At 46.5% G+C, this 20,770-nt stretch overlaps 1 protein-coding gene across 1 annotated transcript in view; it reads right to left on the reverse strand.

Moving 5' to 3' along the window:
• The window catches only part of LOC135264030 (1,4-alpha-glucan-branching enzyme-like), a 151,559-nt gene that overhangs the window by 13,363 nt on the left and 117,426 nt on the right, over window positions 1-20,770 (reverse strand). Inside the window, exon 14 of the mRNA XM_064352604.1 lies at window positions 13,535-13,665. Coding sequence (XP_064208674.1) covers window positions 13,535-13,665 — 131 coding nt within the window. The remainder of the gene's footprint in view (window positions 1-13,534; window positions 13,666-20,770) is intronic.

Consider the following 20,770-nt stretch of genomic DNA (forward strand, 5'->3'; position numbering starts at 1 on the left):
AAGGCAATCTTTCTTCGGCGGAACTTACCTCTAAGTGTTGATAGGCGGAGGGCAGGGAAATTAACGCGTCCGTCTCGCTCGAGGGTGATTGTAGGCGGAGCGGCAGGTTACGCGTCCGTTTCCTCCAACAGAGGGCCAGGCTACGGAGGCCTCGGAGCCGCCGGGGGCGCTAACGCGGCTAACGAGGCGGCCGGGCAGGCTAACGGAGGCCAGCTAACGGAGGCAAGCTAACAGAGGCCAGCTAACGGAGGCCAGCTAACGGAGGCCAGCTAACAGAGGCCAGCTAACAGAGGCCAGCTAACGGAGGCCAGCTAACGGAGGCAAGCTAACGGAGGCAGGCTAACGGAGGCCAGCTAACGGAGGCAGGCTAACGGAGGCAAGCTAACGGAGGCCAGCTAACGGAGGCAAGCTAACGGAGGCCAGCTAACGGAGGTCAGCTAACTCCCGTTCTTTTACAGGGGGATGCAGTTGTCGGCAACGTTTACTCTCGTATTTTTATGCAAAGTACCTTCTTGAACCGATATATTTTGAAACCGGTGACTGGAGTATAAACACAAGAGATCGGAATTGGACCTGGACTTTTCTAAATCCGACACAAATTACATCCGGAGGTAGTCTGAGTCGGCTTCACAAAAATTCCACGGACAAATTTGATGTATAGCGTGATTTTAAAAAATCTAATGTAAACAGATGAGTGCATACAATAAATATACAGAAAATCTGAAATTTTCCAACTGTGTGAGAGATGAGCGCAAATTCAATCACCATCGAACATTATCCGCCCCCTCACTCACTTCTAAGACTATGAAGTGAGGGACAATCTTGGGGGGAGGGGGGCAGACCCCTACTGGAAGAGGAGAAAAAAAACATGCCGATAATTTCAAAGAGCTTACGGTTCAATGACAGGCTTCTAATTGCCAATAATAAGACGACAGCCCATTGGAAAACTAGAGAGGGGATTTCCACTAAAACCAAGAAAGAAAAGAAGAGAAGATTCTCAACATTCTCTGGGGGCAAAAACATAAAATAAGATAAAAAAATCAACAGGACTTCCCTTTGATTGTCGCAGTTTGCGCCCTTCAAAAAGCACCCCCCCATCTCGTATCTCCAGGGTCATCTTACAACCCCCCCCCCCCCCCATCGACGCATCCTCTTTCTCGGGTGCCTTTTCCAATGTCTGTTCCTCATTCCACCCATCCGCTTGTTCTTTCCATCACACTAGCCATTCAATGCGCATGATGGAGTTTCAAATAAGAATCTCTGGATTCCATCTCTACAACTCTCTAGCCTTGGCTATGCCATCACATTCATCTCTGGCAGTTTTATTTAAGCTTGAAAGACATTATCTTTACATGATAAGATGAACAGAATTTGCCAGGATAAGACTAAGGTCAGGTCAGGTGATAGAATATAAGAAAATCAGGTGTTGCTTTGGGACGGTGTTTGCGTAGGCAATGTGGGGCACAGGGCCAACAGTGTTTGTTGTAACCTTACTCCAGTTTTGACATCGGTTCAACAGCACGATAAGAACACCAATTTTTTGCCGGCGGACATCCGCGGAGAGATAACCAACACACAGCCTGCTCCCCTAGCTTGGCTGCTTTGTGCTGAAGTCATTCTCATGCTTTTTCTCCCCGTCTTTTGCAGACGGGCTGACGGGGCGTGAGAAAATTAGCAGACGCCGTTCTTGGAAAGGCACCTCGAATGTAAAAGAGAGAGTAGGAAGAAAACAACAAACAAGCAAAGAAAAAAAAAGAAACCAAAGGTGCTTCTGAGTTCTCAGCCAGGTAGGAGTCTCTCACACACACCCTCACAAAACTGCAATATAGCGAAATATATAATACTTTTTAGAAAATAGATTGAAAATATATTTCACTAAATTGTATTTTTTTTAAAACTTTCAATCAATAATTTGCACAGTTGCCCATATATTGTGAAATGTCGCTATATTATTAATTTCAATATATCGCAGTATTTTCCGTCTTCTTAAGACCAGCTCTGAATTTATTCAACATTTGTCCTTTAAATTAAGCTGACATTTAAATGGATGTGCTTTTTATATTCACAAATGCACTTTGGCAAGTTCAGCGATAATCAAAGTTGATGAGAAATATTGAGTTTGCATCGAGGGAAAAAAAAAAAACTAAAATTTATTTCCGAAATCAAAATTAATGATGAATGCTGCCGCTCGGGGTGGGGAGGTGTTGGGGGGGGAGTCGAACCATTAAAGCAATGCAGTCTGGGAAGGGGGAGGTGGGGGGTTCGAGTCAAACCGTTAAAGCAATGCAGTCTGGGAAGGGGGGGGGGGGGATGGGTTCAGAGTCAAACCATTAAAGCAATGCAGTCTGGGATATGTGATGCAGTAAGCAGGACTTCCTACTAAATTGGCAGTGTAGTGATTTTTAGAGGAAGTAATTAGGCCTTATAAGAGTGCGAAAGAACGGTATTTTAGTAATCAAGACACAGAGGACAGTCAAGGAGAAGCAGTCAATCCAGGAAATGCTTACAAGCAGTAATTAAAACAGCAAGTGACCACAGCAGATCATGTGGACTCCCCATAAGATAGGCTGTATGTCCCTTTACATAAAGTGATCACTTTCTGTGGCACCTGTATATTAATACTCTTCACTGGCTGGCTAAAGCAGTGTTTTTGGAATAGTGTAGCCACTGTTCATGTACACACTGTTACCTGTCATCAGCACCAATAAAAAACAACCTTGTACCTCCATAAAGGTACCTTTTCAGGACAGGAGAAACATTTTTTACGATTATATTAACTTTCATTGCTCGCTGAACCACAAAGCATCGACAGTACACAACTGACGAAGCATGCATTATATTTATGCATATATTCATGTATCAGATTCAAAAATAACAAATGGATTAGTTAGACTGGAAAAATGTCATTTGTGGCTCCATTTGAAGTTGCCTCTTAATCTGAATGCAGTCGCACCATTAAATCCGCAATCTTAAACACTGGGTACCTACTCTATTCTCCCTGTCACCCAGAATCATGGCATAATTAAACTTAAAATTCTATTAAGTACAAGATTTTACAATTGCAATAACAATGTAACAACGTGTATATATTCAGCAGCCACCCAGTCCATACAGAGTTAGTATGTAATTACACGGTTATAAAGGCTATATAATGTAAAATGGAACCAGAATTTGACCATGGCTCACTAATAACATGCTCATCTATTCATTTATACATTTACATAATTGAATACATTTTCTGGCAGCTAAGCTATAAAAATGAATGAATAAATAAAGATCAGATAGTCCTTTCACAATATGCTAATAAGTATAATATTACCTCTGGTTTGACCTCATATCAAGAACTATTTAAAAAAAAACCCTTAATCACAGACAGGAAACTGCAATCGCCCAGGCAACTGCTCAATTTACAAACAAGCGAGAGGCGAAAAAGAGAGGGAGTTTAAGGAAATGAGGTCAGACTGAAGGGTCCACTGCGACTGTGACTGTAGGTGGCCCGGCCTCTTATCTGCCAATGCAAGGACCTGCCAGCCGCACCCTATCGATCAGCCACCGAACTGCGCGTCCCGCCCGGATCAAAAAGCAGGTGAGTGATCACCTATCAGCCGCCATGGCGATCCCATCGACCCGCCCGCCGCTCCCCGCAACACCTCCGCGCTAGCGACGGCCGCGGAGACGACGGAGTCGATAACCCGGAGCAGGAAGAGATGATTGATTTAACCCCCCCCCTCCCTTCCCCCCACTAGGCCCACCTGCCCTTCCTTCTCAAACACGGCGGAGTGCATGTCCGCTGCGGAGTCTAAACCGACGCTATCTGAGCCTGCGTCGCAGCCGGGGACGATGCGCGACGCGTCAGTTAGTGCTTTCCCCAGATTAAGCGGAAAAACACAGGAAATGACACCTGGGGGGGGGGGGGGTGTGGGCGGATTTGTCATGGTTACCCTGTTTGCGTAAGATAGAGGGAGATAGGCCCGTCTGCAGTGCAGTTCAGATAGAAAGGGAGCGAAGGGGTGAGGGATAAAGTTTGAGAAAATGAGGAGATGGTAAGGAGAGAGAGAGAGAGAGAGGGAAAGAAGGGAGAGGCAGAGAGTCAGAGTGAAGGACATGGAGAGTGTTTGGAGGGATAGTGAGAAAAGTTGAGCTTGTGAGCCCTTCAAACGTTGAAGTTGCCTGAATTTCAATGACACAGACTCTCTGCTGATGGGGGACTGAATGAGAATCACTTTCGAGAGACACGTTCGCAGGGGCTACTCATTACAGGAGTCATTTTGATGAAAGTGCCGAGGTGGAAAAAAAAGAAAATGATAATACAGAGAGAAAGAGGATAGATGGGCTTCGTCATTATTAAACCGACCATCGTAAACCCAAACCCCCGAACCCAGAACCGCCAACCCCCCTCCCTCCAGTGTTTGATCTCTGAAAGGCTAGTCTGTTAGCCGTGTTTCAGAGCCACCTATTGAGCTAGTGGCTGAATGGCGGCGGTTTGTAGCTTAGTTAGCGGCTCAGTTAGCGGGCTGCAGCTACATGGGGACCTTTCCACGGGGTCTGGCCTCCAGGAGGTAAAAGGGTTGCCGTGGCGATGCCTGGTGGACAGAGGGGCGGTAGTCGCCCGGGCCCAGGGCGGTTAGCACGTTAGCCACACTACCGCGGGTAGCTCGTTAGCCACACTGCCGCGGTTAGCTCGTTAGCCACACTGCTGCGGTTAGCTCATTAGCCACACCGCCGCGGTTAGCTCGTTAGCCACGCCGCTGCACCGCGAAAGCCTCTGGCGCCTGTGCGAGGCAGAGACGGACACACAGGTGCCGCGACTGGCACGTCGTCGAACGCCACGTGATTCCGGGCGACGACGTGCAGACGGGACCCGCGTGCGGAGAGCAGCGTGGGGACACTGAGCTGGGGGGCGTTCTCACGGAAAAACGACTCATCTCCAGAGAGGAAGGGGATTTCAGCTGAACAAAATGGAGGGAGAAATAAGCCAGAGTCTTATGCCTAGTCAGGAAGCACCCAACGACATGTACGCATCAAACAAACACAGATGCACACGTACAGTACACATACACACAAGGCACAAACGCCCACCGTAGCGTAGAAGGTTGAAACAACGCAGTAAATTCAACCTGACTGCGAAACCTTGCCAAAAAGCTGTCAAGGGTATGATTTTCAGACGGGAAAAACAACCAAATCATTCTGGACACAAAATGACTCCGCGCTGTGTGTGTGTGTCGTCCCAGGTGCTTAGCAGTCTATGCCCAAACACACTCTGGGCACCGACTCAATTTACAAACAAAGGACCGGGCTTGTCTTTTGATTTGTTGTCTTGTTGGAGTGGCGTGTCAAATCAAATAAATGTCTTCGGAAAACTGGCAAGCGCTTATCGCTTTGAGGGAAAAGATAAATAGGGGATCGGGCTACATCACTCTCTCAGGCTCCAATCAACCAGAAAACAAAAAAACAACACAAAAAAAATAAAAATAAAAATCAGTCAAGTATCAAGAGCACATGTATACACACACACACACACACACACACACACACACACACAAAAACACACACAAACATCTGAAGTTAGGTTAAACTTTGGTTCTTCTATTTTAGGAACAGCACGCCAAGGGTAATGAGCACGAGCTGATGCTGACAGCAGACTGCAGTTCCAGTGAGCAGCTGCAGAGGGCGCACTAACACGGTCACAAACCATACCACAGACAGGTGGGGTGGGGATATGTGAACAGAAGTTATTTTTATTTTATTTTATTTTAAGTGAATCGCCTTTTCTCTGTTCTGTCAGCTTTGAATCACTTCTTTGGACCTCCAGACACAAAGCTGAAATCTGAAAAATGCACGGGAAACACTAAAAACGACAAAACAGAAACCCTTTCATCACAAACTGTAAAAAAATCGACATTTTGTCCAGTTGCTCCAATTTACGCTCATCAATTAATGTAAACTGATAAAGTTTTTCCCTCCAAAGGGATCAACCCTGGAGCCCATTCTGTTCTCATTTTGTTAACGAAACTGACTGACGCAAGTAAAGTACCTGATCTCCACGGTTATCTCGCTGGCGCTAAGCGCTAACCGTAGAGCCCAAAACAAAAGATTGATTTCATTTACTCAGTAACTGTATAGCTTAATCGAAAAATGTTAAATCTGAATTTAACAACTTTGGCTATTATTTATTTTTTTTGATACAATTTTGGCTTAGAGTGATAAATTTAAAGGACATCCCACTAATGCCACTATCGTTTAAGAAACATTTGTCATTCGCAGATAGAGAAAGGTCATTCATGCATTAATCTCCCCAAGGAAAGACTATTGTAATGCTCTCTATTGGCATTTAAATGGGCATTCATTATCTCTCTGTGAGACTTTTAACAGGGGAAAAAAAGGACCCATCATTACCGATCACTGTCACGTCACTCTGGCTACCAATATCTTGTAAAACAGATGTTAAAAAGTTCCTTAAGCAAAAATACAAAAAAAGTCAAAAAATCTTCTTTTAGTCCCCATGAGGCATTTAAAACAGCCAGAATTCACTGCCAAAGAACAGAGTTTAAGTTCTTTTTAAAAAAGATTATTATTATTATTAGGTAGGCAGGCTAATTGGAGACTCTAAATTGGCCATATGTATGGGCATGTGAGTGAATGGTGTGTGTGTGTGCCCTGCAATATATTGGCGGGCAGTCCAGGGTGTATTCCTGCCTCTCGCCCAATGCACGCTGGGATAGGCTCCAGCATCCCCCGCGACCCTGCTCAGGATAAGCAGGTATAGATAATGGATGGATTGATGGTTTATTATTATTATTATTATTATTATTATTATTATTATTAACAGTACAGCCGGACTTGCCATGAAACAGGGAAGCAGACTTAGAAGCAGAAATATTACCCGTTCTTTTGGAGATGCTTAAAAAAAAATGATGTAAAAAAATGTACAGGGTACATTTCTGCCAGCAAATGGTGTAAGATCCAAACAAATCTGATCCGTTTAGCACAGAGCTCCTCTGCGTGCCGGCAAAAGTGCAGAGATAAATGCTCACCGACAGGCTTTTAGACCAGACATATCATGGCGGTTTCTATGTGCTATTGAGACGAGCGACCGGCTCGTTGGCCTCTATTCAGCTCCTTTTTCTCTGTACAGCCGGGTTAGCCTTAGCCGAATAGCTGGTGACTGCATATTCTGAGCTTCTCTTTCATTAAAAGGGAGACGCCAGTCAAAACCGACGATTGATCCAGTCGCAGTTCCTGCACCCTCACCACCCAGCACCTCTCTCCCTTTCTCTCTATTTCCCTCCCTCTCCACCCGACGCACCGCTCCGTCTGTCTATCTCCACTCTTTTCAACCTCTTATTCTGCTTTTCTCATACTTTACTTCAGTGACCTTTCATCGCTCTCTGTCTTTCTCTTCTCTCTCAACTTTATCCATCACCTCTTCTCTCCCCCCCCCCTTCTCTCGCTCAGCCTTAATAAAAGATGGCTGAACATCAGGGCGCTCCCAAGAGGGGCGCAGGAGGGGTGTGTTAAAGCCAACAGAGGAGGAGGAGGAGCAGGAGGAAAAGAAGAAGAGAAAAGAAGAAACAAAAGAAAACCAAAGTTTGACAGAATGAGAACCGAAAGGGCTTGGAGTACGGTTGAAAAATCGACCGGGTTCACATCCCACAAAGATCCACCTCCCAAACAACTCCGAGCCACGAATAAATAAATAAATAAATAACAAAAATAAAAGGAAAACTTGAAAATGAGGAGCGGATAAGCAGACATAAGCACCCTGAAACAGGAGCGGAGACGAGACCAGACAGACAGCTCCTCTCTCGGCTACGCTCATGTTTTTCCTGCAGATTCTCTCTCTGTCTCTCTCTCCCTCTTTCGTGAACTCTCTTCTTTCTGCTAAATCTCTGCCTTTATTCCCCTTCCCTTCCCTCTGTCTCTGCTCGCGACCCCTGACCCCTACTCTCTCTCTCTCTCTCTCTCTCAAACTCCGCATCCCAGCCTCGGCCCGCCCCGCCTCGCCTCTCCTCCCGCCTCCGTTTAATTATTTATTTAGTTTAAAAAGGAGGAACCGGGTCCGTCTCCCCTTCTCATGTATTTTTCATCGGGACGGAGGGGAGGGAAAGCAGAGAGGGTTACGCTCAGAGATGGGATCACAGTACAGAGAGTGTCTGGGGTGGGAATTGAACTGCCTGCCGCCCCCGCCCCACCCCCCTTCCTGCCCAGACCGCACCGGGGATTTCGGATACGGGTCGCGCCCGACGGACTGCGCCGCAGTCACAGAGCTGTTCTCCACTCTCCGCTCGCTCGCTCGCGTGGCGACGGGAGGGGGGGGGGGGAGGGCGGAGGGGGGAGGACGAGTCTGCGTGCCTGACGGCATGAGGCTGTGCTGTGTAGCGGAGCGGGACGCTGTCTGCACAGTGTGTGCACAGCGAGTTACAGGGTGTGTGCGAGTCTGTGTGTACATGTACGTGCGAGTATTTTTAATGGAAAAGTACAAAAACACAAAGACACACACACACACACGCCTGGACAAAAACACACCCACACACATGCACACACACATACACAGGCACACACACTCACACAAACATACATACACACGCACACACACGCACACACACATATGAATGCACACACACAGACAAATGCACACACACACATACCCACACACACATACACACACACCATCTCAAAACTCCCACAGCACCAATGCAATATCATGCCACAACAATGCATACAGATACAGTAGCCTGCTATGTGACTGTCCATAACGTCCATACATAAGCATGCTATTATGAGAACGCTGGGCAGAAGCTGAGAGGTGTTGGCCACAAATACCATATTTCCATCGCGCCGCTTCTATAAACATGCTAATGAGAGTTTAGTCACTGAGTAACAGGATCAGACGTTGGCCAGGGAACTGCCATCTAAAACCGGCACCTTCCCATTGACAGGTAAGCAATGCCCTTGACCTGTTCAGTGCGTCGGATGCACAAATAGCTCCTTTTGTCTGCGGCGACAATTTCATCGCATCATTCTCTCATTGTGACAGACCCTCTTCTCACAATTAAAATCATAACCATGGCAACGGAGGAAACGCACTCCGCGGAGATTCTATTTTTTCCGGGATATTATCGCGGAGAAATAGCGGGGTAATTACAACGAGGGGGGCTCTCGTCTGACCGTAAAACACAGCTCCTCTTTAATTAGTTTCCGCGTTAGCAGATGCACGTTAAGCTTTAAAGAACAAGGGACGGCACCGCGTCCGCGCAGAAATGTAATTATCAGTCGGCCATAATGCAGGCGCACAAAAGAAAGATGCTCTCGGAACGAGATGGCTCATTTTTGGAGGACAGTCGTTTCCTGCGGAACATCTGCACAAATGCTGGGTGAGACCGGAGGCAGTGTCCCCCCCCCACCCCCACCGCCCCAGGACCCCTGTCATAACAGAGTTTAGGCACAAAACTCTTCCCCTGCGGCATTGTGTGCTTTCACACACACACACGTACGCACACCCACACACACAACATACTCAACACACACGTACACACACACACACACACACAGACACATGCAGTCACACATGCATGCACACACACACACACACACACCCAGACACACACGCATGCGCGCGCACACACAGACTCAGACACACACACAGACACACATGCGTGCACACATACACACACACATGCACGCATGAACACACACACACACACACACGCACACCTGTTGACTAGGGGTGTCTGACCTTCACCCTCACTAACAGTATGAGACACTGCTGATATATTACAGTTGCTCACACATCCTCCTTGGGGTAAACAGTTGGATTTTGCATGCACAAGACACCATATTTGTTCCATGTGCACGATGGCACAAGTCAAGAACTGGTGTGCTTTGAATTTCCAGTCTTTCATTGAGGTGTTGACAAACCATGCATTTAACTTGCATGTAGCAACACTGTATTTCCTCATTCCTACTGGCTACGCACGCAACAGAATACTCCACCTGAATAACGACGAAAGTAACCATGACAATGAAGAGGAAATATGTGCGTAAATACGATGGAAAAAGTTCATTTATGCAAGCGTAAAAAAGGTCAGTGAATATGAATGAATTCCACTGGCCCCTGTTACATATTTAAAAAGGACAGGTACAGGAAGTTCAGGTTTACGTGTCTGCGGTCATCATTCTAGTGTACCAGGACGCACGCGTCTGCGGACAACCTAGGGTTGCGGCTGGCCTGATTATTTGGGCCGCGATCTATTTATGTACTGGATTCATTCCTGGCCTCTGTGCCTGAGACCGCTCCACTGAAACTCTGCTCTACATCCGCTCCACTGCAGCCTTATCACTTTCACACATTTAAACCCAGAATAGGGGCCACTAATACCGCATCACTAGGAGAAACTGTCCCGTAAAAGAAGCTCGATCAGCTCTGAGGGAGAGTGATGGCGGAGCGCTTTTCGCGGTAAAAAACACGCGATAGCAGGCCGCAGCCGCAGGAGCGCGATCGGGACGAGACGGAGGGACTATAACCGCTCCTCCCCCCTCCCCCCACCCCCCAAACCGGCAGGGCCTCCCCACGCGGGCCACAGTCATAACGCTCGTCCGTAAATGGAAAGGCACTTTTTTTTCGGCTCCGCCTCGATCCCCTTTCATTTCCTCCCCGGCTGGGATCAAACAAACAGGCAGAACCGAGAAAACAAACAAAACAAACAAATGAAAACAAACCGCTCGCGTTGTGTGCTTTCTCTCTCCCCCGCGGATTCAAGAGTCTCATGTCCTTGACTATTGCCCCTTGACTAACCCTCCCCATAAGAAAGTAAATAAAATAAGTAAAATAAATAAAAACTAAAAAAAAATTGAAAAAAGCAATCCCTCCCTTGCTGGTTGTCCCATATTCTGGGACTGAGCTTCTCAGGGGCGTGATCTGCCCCCTTGCTCCGCCCCTCGGTTGCCCTGGTTACGTGAATGGGTTCCTCGGTATTCCGTGCAGAGCTCCATTCCATAATCACATTCCTACCGCTCCCGAAAAAACCTCCCCGTACCCCCCTGCTGTGAAGAACTCACGGTGAACAATCTGTCTTGTCCAAAAAAAAAAAAAAACACAAAAAAAGAGAAAGGAAAGAAAGTTCCTGTCTGCGCTCTCGTGGGTACTGCGAATGCGGCTCCGTGGTTCAAAGCGAAGGGCCCCGGCATTCGCGTATGAGACGGCCCTTTAAGACTACTGCGCTCCTGCCTGTCTGTCCCGACCGAAACCGCTCTGGAGGGAGTAAATTACACCACTGCCCCCCCCACCCCCCACCCCCCACCCCACACACCCCCCACTCCTCCTAGGTCTGTGCAGTAGCTGCTACAGCGAAGCGCTGTGCGTTTGATGGAGATGCAGATGAAGATTTCACATTTTTCCCCAGCAAAAGTCTCTCGCTCGGAGCCAACTCAGAACTTACAAAGCTTTTTTTTTCTTTTTCTTTTCTTTCCACGTCCGTGCACTCGCACAGCCGACGGTTCACTGAGGAAACCCTGACAGAAATTAAATATACAGCAACATACTGTAAATGAGACACTGAATGCTCACTGAATGTCCACTGAAAACATGTATCTCACAAAAACAGATATTGCAAAGAATATACTGCATCAAATGTAAAAAAAAGTGGTAATAAGTTGTATATTTGCACATATATGAAGAACTGCAATATACGTGATCTTAATAATACATTCTATTGCAATATATTGGCAGTATATTTCAGTTTCACTGCAGGTTAAAAGAGCGAGGTCAAAGGTTAAAACAGCGGTGTCCCTCCTGGGAATCGTGCCATAGTGATTACAAGCAGGTGTTTACGGTTCAGGGGGGTCCGCGGTGGGCTTAAATAAGCTAATTTGCCTCAAATAAAACTCCGTAAAATGTGTACGTTGCAAAAAAACGCAAGGGAAGCTAAATGATAAACTCAGTATGAGGCTCTGGGTCAGGGTGTCTAAGTGCAGAGGGATTTAATGAGGCAATATAAACAGAGCACGGTTTATTAACTGCACTTTCCCCCGCCATTAAGTGCACTTAAAGCGCAGACGAACAAAACAAAACAGATCTTGAATCTGCAGGCAGGTCCTGTCGTGATAGTGCTGTGTCATCTGTTGCAAATTAAAAAAATAAAATAAAATAAAAAAACACTGAATTTTTTTTTCAGAGAAATTAGTTTCCATGGGAGGTGCATTTATGAGGGTTGACGCTTAAAAAAAAAAGTTGTGTTTTCATTTTCAAGTCACAGGGCATTGGACACAGCAAAGGAGAGGGTGTGATAAGCCAGTGCGTAAATGGATTTAATCCTCTAAGGTGTAAGATCGCAAATATGTGATTAGGATATTCTTAACTGAACATTCTAATGCTGATGTCACAATCACTACTGGTAAATGAAAGCAAAGGAGTTCCAGAACACTGAATTTTGAGAAGAAAAAAAAAGCCTTCCAAAAAACCTACTCTTCAAACGGTTAAAGTGTAGTTGCCAGAGTTGGATTAGGCCAAGGACAATGCCATCAGCATTAGAGTTACACGGATGACTATCTGAGCACCGCAGATGGAGTCATATCTAGAAAGATGCACATTTCACATCAATTGTGAAAGTGTAATTTGGATTTTCCTCTAAGCCAAGTTACACCGCATCCCTGATTGACTGCTATAATATGCAAACACATCTGGCATTGCAAAATATATTCTGGGAATTCTACAAGATTGGCTTTCTAGCTCAGTACTCTGCCCTGATTAATTCAGGCATTTCACAGAGTCTGACAAAGTTGTGTAAGAAATCTCTCACACATATGTCAGCACACATGGACGTTTAAAAATAATGAAATCACACTTTGTGCATCTAAGCATAATGTAGACTCATTCGAACCCAAACAAAAAGACTACTAATGACTGTCAATGAGGTCACAGTTTTCATTCGTACACCTTTCCCGCACGTCGTCCAATCAGCGAGCTGAGCCTGCAGAAACACCTTGCGCTTGTGTCTGAGCCTGACTTGAGTAATTCCTGAAGGGCAGATGGAAATCCCTTTTTAATAAAACAGAGTTCCGTCTGACGTTGAAGAATGGAGTCAAGCTCAACGGCCTATTTCCAGTCCTTCCGAACTTTGAGGAATTAAATCAGGTCCGGCGTTGTCTTTGCTGTTCCGCTGACCTTAAGCTATTGGTCCTCAGTCCTGGTCCTGGAGAACCACAGGGTCTGCAGATTTCATTGTTACTCAGCTCTTGAGTGCCACAGCAAATTGATTGATCGGTCAATGAATCTGATTACACAGCTTACTCGGGTCACCTGGTTTCTTGATCTCAGCCGGTTGCTGATTTTAAGGCTTAAACAAACACCAGCAGACCCTGTGGCTCTCCAGGACCAGAACCAAAAACAAGAAAATCCTAAAGTGCAAATAACTGGAAAAATGCAGCCGGTCTAAATTCTTTGGGGCGAAACTCCTTACTGACGATCCGACTAGATGCAGCAAGGCCACAGCACATACAGATAGAAAGTAGTTCCAAACTCTAGGCGGAAGGATACTTTCCAGGAGACGCCACTGCCACCCTGTAGTTGCTGTAGCTCTCGGTCGGGTGGAAGTTGAAGATGAAGGTCAAGCTGGCCCGCTCAAAGACGATGACTTTGTCTCCCTCGTGCTTAGTGGTAACAATGCCCTGCAAGGAAAAACAAAACGACATGACTGTCATTTCAATCTGTTTAGTGCTCCAACTGAAAAATCAACATTCATTATTACTAGAATTAGTCTGTCTTAACTTGTGTAATTTCTGAACTGAAAAAAAAGTTTTTGATTTTTTTCCAATTCTGATTAATTTCTTAACTGACTGAACTGGAAAGGAAATTGAAAATAATTAAGGAAATCTGAGAATTTGCCAGAAACTTGGGACTGAGACTGTACAGTAACATTCACAAAATGTCCGCTCCAGGAGGGAGCAAAACCGGCAGTTTTCAACAGCCCAGATGTACTGTTCCGCCTTCTCCAGCGAAGAAACCGCCGGACAGATAATCCGTGATTGGATCAGATTATGAGCACCACTCCCTTTTATCCCGCCATCCCGCCATCTCTCCGGAATATTCCGCAGATGATTCTCCGAGGTGAGAGGGACAAAAGGTGAGAAAACGAAAAAGGGGAAAAAGGCCACAGAGGCAGCGAGTCAGTATTCCCGCCGCAGACGCTATTCGGCCTTGAAGCTCGGCGGTAATTCTGGATGCTTCAGTGGGGCTCTAGGGTGACAGGGGATTACCATCCCGCGCGGTCTTTGGGGGCGTGCAGAAAATTAGAAATAAGCCGAAATGTCCCGTTTACCTCACAGTGGTGGGACCTCTGTGGGACCAACCCTGGTCCTGCACACACTGGATTTGAGCATGTTAGCCCCCCCTGGTCCTGCCCACATTGGATTAGAGCACACTGTTGCCCCCTGTTCCTGCCTATGCTAGATTGAGAACGCTGGAGGCCCCTGTTCCTGCCTATTCTGGATTAGAGCACGCTAGCACCCCCCGCTCTTCTGCAGCTCTCCCTGCACAGTGAGCGGCCCACTCGACACGCAGCACTTTTAGGACACGCCCACCCCATCCTGTTTTCGCCTCTACACGATGCCTGCTGGGATTGGTTTTTATTACAGACACCGCAGTGGTTGGCATGAGGGCACTGGAGACCAAAGGATGGATACAAATCCCACGGCTATTCAAGGTAGGTGTTGTCACAACATACTCTTCTTTAGCCTACCCGTGAATTCCCAGTGTGTATTACCCATGCCTGGTTTCAATCAATGTTTTTTCCCTAACAATGTTTTTTTTCTCAAAATTAAAAGCAATTGCTTGTAATTATTTGTAAATAAGAGTTAAAGGCAATGTCAGGTGGACTGAATTTAAGCCTCTGTGTGTGTGTGTGTGTGTGTGTGTGTGTGTGCACATCTGGTTGTGAGTCTTAACACATGCTGACAGATCTCTTCTACAGGATGAGAGTGGGGTTATACTGTATATCGATGTTTTAGAGGTACTTATGTGAAAATGTAGCTGTGTGGGTCTTAGTGTGTTGTTGTTTGTGTCAGCGTACACTCGCGTGTGTGTGTCTGCGCACACGGGGACCAATTACACGAGACAAATTAGTCCGAGCTCTCCTGCGAGATCCCCATGGAAACCCGGTACGTTTGTGAGACCCCCACTTGCGAGAACCTCATTAGGCACCGCCCCTCTGTGAAAGACAGAGAAAGAGAGAGACACGATCCGATCCAGACGTCCATATTCCCAACGCCCCCTCCCCAAACCCCCCCGAACCCCCACCCTCCACCCTCCACGCTCATTGACAATGCAGGAGAGCGCAGAGATTAATAGAGCCAGTGCAGAGGGAGCCGGGGGAACAGCGGACGCTTTAGTGGCTGAGGCTGCCGGGAGAGTGGAGCCGGGCCCGTGATCCATTAACTAAAGCTCAGCCTGGCCGGGTCCTGAGAGAGCGGAGAGAACACGTCCGCCGCCCCCCCCGGGGAGAACCCTCGCCAGCCTCGCTCGCTCAGCTGTGCGCGCGCAGGTGAAAATGGGATGTGGACCGAGCTGCAAGTGGAGGTGTGTGTGTGTGTGGGGAGGGGGCAGTGGAGAGAGGTGTGTGTGTGTGGGGAGGGTGGAGTGGAGGGAGATGTGTGTGTGTGTGTGAGGAGGGGGCAGTGGAGGGAGATGTGTGTGTGGGGAGGGTGGGGGGTGGGGGGGTGGTGGAGGGAGATGTGTGTGGGGGGGGGCAGAGGGAGATGTGTGTGTGTGTGAGTTTGTGTGGGGAGGGGAGGGAGTGGAGGGAGATGTGTGTGTATGTGTGTGGGGAGGGGGCGGTGGGTGGTGGAGGGAGAGTGTGTGTGTGGGGGGGCGGGGGGGTGGTGGAGGAAGATGTGTGTGTGTGGGGGGGCGGGGGGGTGGTGGAGGGAGATGTCTGTGTATGTGTGTGGGGAGGGGGGTGGTGGAGGAAGATGTGTGTGTGTGGGGGGGGGGGGGGTGGTGGAGGGAGATGCTTGTGTGTGGGGGGGGCGGGGGGTGGTGGAGGAAGATGTGTGTGTGGGGGGGGGGGGTGGTGGAGGGAGATGTTGGTGTATGTGTGTGAGTGAGTGTGTGTGTGGGGAGGGGTGGGTGAGGGGTGGGGAGGGAGATGTGTGTGGGGCAGAGGGAGATGTGTGTGTGTGTGAGTTTGTGTGGGGAGGGAGGGAGTGGAGGGAGATGTGTGTGTATGTGTGTGGGGAGGGGGCGGTGGGTGGTGGAGGGAGATGTGTGTGTGGGGGGGGCGGGGGGGTGGTGGAGGGAGATGTGTGTGTGTGGGGGGGGGGGGGGTGGTGGAGGGAGATGTTGGTGTATGTGTGTGGGGGTGGGGGGATGGCAGGGAGGTGGAGGGAGATGTGTGTGTGTGTGGGGGGCGAAGGGAGATGTTTGGGGAGGGGGGGGCTGGGGAGGGGGGCTAACGATTGACTGCTGAGCACAGGTCTAAATGTGCTGTTCCAACCACTGGCAACCACTCAACCTTCCCCCCACATTTTACCCACAATGCATCAGGGGCCGAGTCGGAACCAAGGTCACTGGGAGAGGCGGCAGGGTGAGGGAGGTCTAATCTGAGGGAACGCCTAGTCGATCGTTTCAGGGGGACTTGTTCTTTCTTTGCATTCGCCTTTTCCAATTACTGTAAGAAAACAGAGGATCGCTCCCTGCCCTACGGGCCCCACCCCGAGAGGGCGGCAAAATCGGCTCATTTCCATTCCCATTAACCCTTTGAAGAGCAGGTCTTTTCTGAATGTTTTTTTTTTTTTTCAAGATTCCAAGTCAGTGTTCTCCGTGGCTTTCAATTATCAGTGGTGATTGTGACATCAGCATCAGAATGTTCTGCTAATAACATTCTAATTGCTAATTTGTGACCTCACGCCTTAAAGGGCAAACGGATCGCCGTGGATTATCTTGTAGTTCACAGAGGCTGGTGCAGAGCGTATCTCACAGGTGAGAGAAAATGGTGCCAAACAACAAAAGAAAACAAAACAAAAACAAAAAAAAAACTGCATCTGTGCCAAATTCAACGAGGCAAAATTTCCAAAACAATCACGGCATTGTTACCCGCTTCCAGCTGCGCAGGTGTCAAAACGCGCCGCTGATCCGTTTGGGCATTTCGGCCGCTGCGAGAGATTCGTTCGATGTCAGCGCGCTCGTCGGCTGGAGAGAGAGGACAAAGCCGACCGGCTCGTCCGGCGTGACATCGACGCGGTCAGGGAGCGTGGCGTCCCATCTCGAACCCCACGGCGGGAACATGAAAGGCAGCTTTTATCTTCACACCGACATCCGTCACGGGGGGGACTTTGGGCCCCAAATGGAGCAGGAAGGTGTGTGTGTGGGGGAGGGGGGTATTCATGCCCACGTTTAATATTTTGTTCTTTCCAGTGGTCTCTGGGCTCTACTCAGTAAACAGTAAAGTAACACTTGTTTGTGTTTCCTCTACATGGTGTTCAGGAACAATAGGCCTATTTCACAAGATGGCGACCAAAACCGGATGTAGGGATACTTTGTTTCCGGTTACCGTTGCTATGGACGCAAGTCCATTTTTGACAGCGAAAAATTGAGCCTAAACAGCGACGTGTGTTCTCACAGTCCCTGATAGCTCTGCCAAAGTTCACTGTCTGATGTTATCCGCATTGTCGAAGCATTGTCAGTGAACGTTAAGCGGTCAAAACTGGACAAGGGCTATAAATTCTTTTTTGAGAAGTTTATATTCGGTTATGAAGGTAAGTATAACGTTAGCTCTGGTTCACAAGAAAGCTAAATAGCTAGCTTGCTAACCACATCAAGTTAGCCGATTAAAGAGATGTTGCACTTCGACATAACATAAATTCTTTTCTGGAGGCGACTCCATTGTGTTTTCGTAGCGTGAAGCAACATCTGCTGTCCGTTAACAGCGTCTCTGTTCCTCTCGGTTGTCCCGAAAATGAATGAATAGGGAGCCTGACAACTGTGAGGAAAAGCGATTCTGTTAATGTTGACGGTCAGCAGGGGAGGCAAATGCTATCTAAGTACAATGTGTTAGGTATTATGTTATTATACCGAAGTGAAATATCTCTGAACTAAGTTTTATACTACTGTTACTATTTTGTGACATGTTGTTTGTGCTGTAGTTGTTCTAATAAAGATTTATATTGCTTGTCAGATCGCCTGTGTAATGGTGTTCAGTTCACTACCGAGCTGTTTGTTTTCATCGCTGATAAAAACTACCCACACATTTTTACACTTTATTTTCATTGTTTAATTTTAAAAGTCTGGGTGTGGGACAAGGGCAAAACAGTGATATTGAAGCCTATAAGGCTGTTGAAAAGTAAGAAAAAATCATAATGGACACATGGTAAAAAGTTTCTAAGATGGTTTTATTGTTAATTTAACAAAGAGAGAGGGAATTGTACAAAATTATATGTATTTTTGAAAATATGACCAAAGGACATGAAAGTGCTTGTAGTCTAAGAACCACCCATATAAATTAAATTCGCGAATATATAAGTACAATTCTGAATATATAAATTCAATTTCTGAATATATAAATTCAATTCTGGATATAGAAGTACAATTCCCGAATATATAAATTCAATTTCCGAATATATAACTTCAATTCTGAATATATAAATTACAATTCCGAATATATATATAACTCGGTTTATAATCAGGCATATCACAAGACAGCCGTTTTTACTTTTTGAATAATTTCTTTTTTTTTCTTCATGGGCTACTGAGTGAGAAAAACAAGTTTAACATTAGCATCAGTAAAATTTGACAGTACAATCAAGGATAAGCAAACAAAAACGTTAAATAATTAAAATTTGAATGAGGCAATAATTCGGACTTCATTAAGGGGTCCTTATTTTCTTGGTATTAGGACCTTTCAAGTAGGGGCACCAAATTTCACAGGGAATGGCCCAAAGAGCTAGAGAAATAGAAAATAATCTCTTAACCAGCGAGAGTTTCATAGAAACCCTTGCTGCAGCATGCGACAGAATACCGTGTTATGGCTCAATGGCAAGCTCCAGCGCACACCAAACTACGGAGGAAGAGGTCTGCACGCTATTTCGCCGAGGCTCTCAACCAGGCGAACGTTTCCCTGCTCCTGTTTACAACCTGAGGCAATTATCTAAACCGCGCAAAGAGTACAAAGTACAAATCAAAATCAAACAGGCCTAGTGATTGTAACAGTTCTAGTTTTTTTCCATTTTCGTACCGCACTCTAGTCTGAGTTGGCCTGCTTGAGAACGGCTAAAAACACGAAAACAATTCATAACAGGTAAAGATGGCTAGCGGCAGTGCGCCTGCCATGACAGTTCCACCAAACATAGGCCCTACCACTCTTTGAGAAACAAAAAAATAATAATTCATGTGTATGAATACTTTGCCCTTGGTTATATAATCAAGACAACATTGTCAAAAACGCGTTTGGAAACACTGTCATTGCTCATTTCAAACTGAATGAGGAAACGCATCTAGCTAGCTAACTTAGCCAAGCACCTCAAACACCGACATCGCGAGTTATTCAGAGTTTAAGCAGCTCATCTGTACTCTTTGCGCGGTTTGGAGAAGTGTCTCAGGTTGTAAACAGGAGCAGGGAAACGTTCGCCTGGTTGAGAGCCTCGGCGAAATAGCATGCAGACCTCTTCCTCCGTAGTTTGGTGTGCGCTGGAACTTGGAATGTCATAAAATCAGTTAGCGAGCTATATGTTATGTTATGATTAGCAAATTACGTTTTAGCCAGCTAGCTTGTTAGCAAGCACATATTTGGATATTCAATGTTGAAACTGCAGATGCACGTTTATTTTAGTTGTTAATTGTAATTACAAAATGTATTGACGGACATCGCGCAAGCCTACTTAAGACATATCAGCTGATTTAAAAATGTGTGGGTAGTTTTTATCAGCGATGAAAACAAACAGCTCGGTAGTGAACTGAACACCATTACACAGGCGATCTGACAAGCAATATAAATCTTTATTAGAACAAGTACAGCACAAACAACATGTCACAAAATAGTAACGGTAGTACAAAACTTAATTCAGAGATATTTCACTTCGGTATAATAACATAAGTAATTTTGTGGAGCCTAACATTGTACTTACATAGCATTTGCCTCCCCTGTTGACCGTCAATGTTAACAGAATCGCTTTTCCTCACAGTTGTCAGGCTCCCTATTCATTCATTTTCGGGACAACCGAGAGGAACAGAGACGCTGTTAACGGACAGCAGATGTTGCTTCACGCTACGAAAACACAATGGAGTCGCCTCCAGAAAAGAATTTGTTATGTCGAAGTGAAACATCTCTTTAATCGGCTAACTTGATGTGGTTAGCAAGCTAGCTATTTAGCTTTCTGGTGAACCAGAGCTAACGTTATACTTACCTTCATAACCGAATATAAACTTCTCAAAAAAGAATTTATAGCCCTTGTCCAGTTTAGATCGCTTAACGTTCACTGGCAATGCTTCGACAATGCGGATAACATCGGACAGTGAACGTTGGCAGAGCTATCAGGGACTGAGAACACACGTCGCTGTTTAGGCTCAATTTTTCGCTGTCAGAAATGGACTTGCGTCCGTAGCAACGGTAACCGGAAACAAAGTATCCCTACATCCGGTTTTAGTCGCCATCTTGTGAAATAGGCCTATGGAAAGCAGCAAGAAGACTGTTCTGGGTAGTTCCACAGGGATTCTTGGTAATGAAGTCTCAACTTAGATCCACAGTGCATTATCACCAATTCACACTGAACCTGCACACATTCA

Source organism: Anguilla rostrata, chromosome 9 (assembly GCF_018555375.3).
Source record: "Anguilla rostrata isolate EN2019 chromosome 9, ASM1855537v3, whole genome shotgun sequence".
Taxonomy (NCBI): domain Eukaryota; kingdom Metazoa; phylum Chordata; class Actinopteri; order Anguilliformes; family Anguillidae; genus Anguilla; species Anguilla rostrata.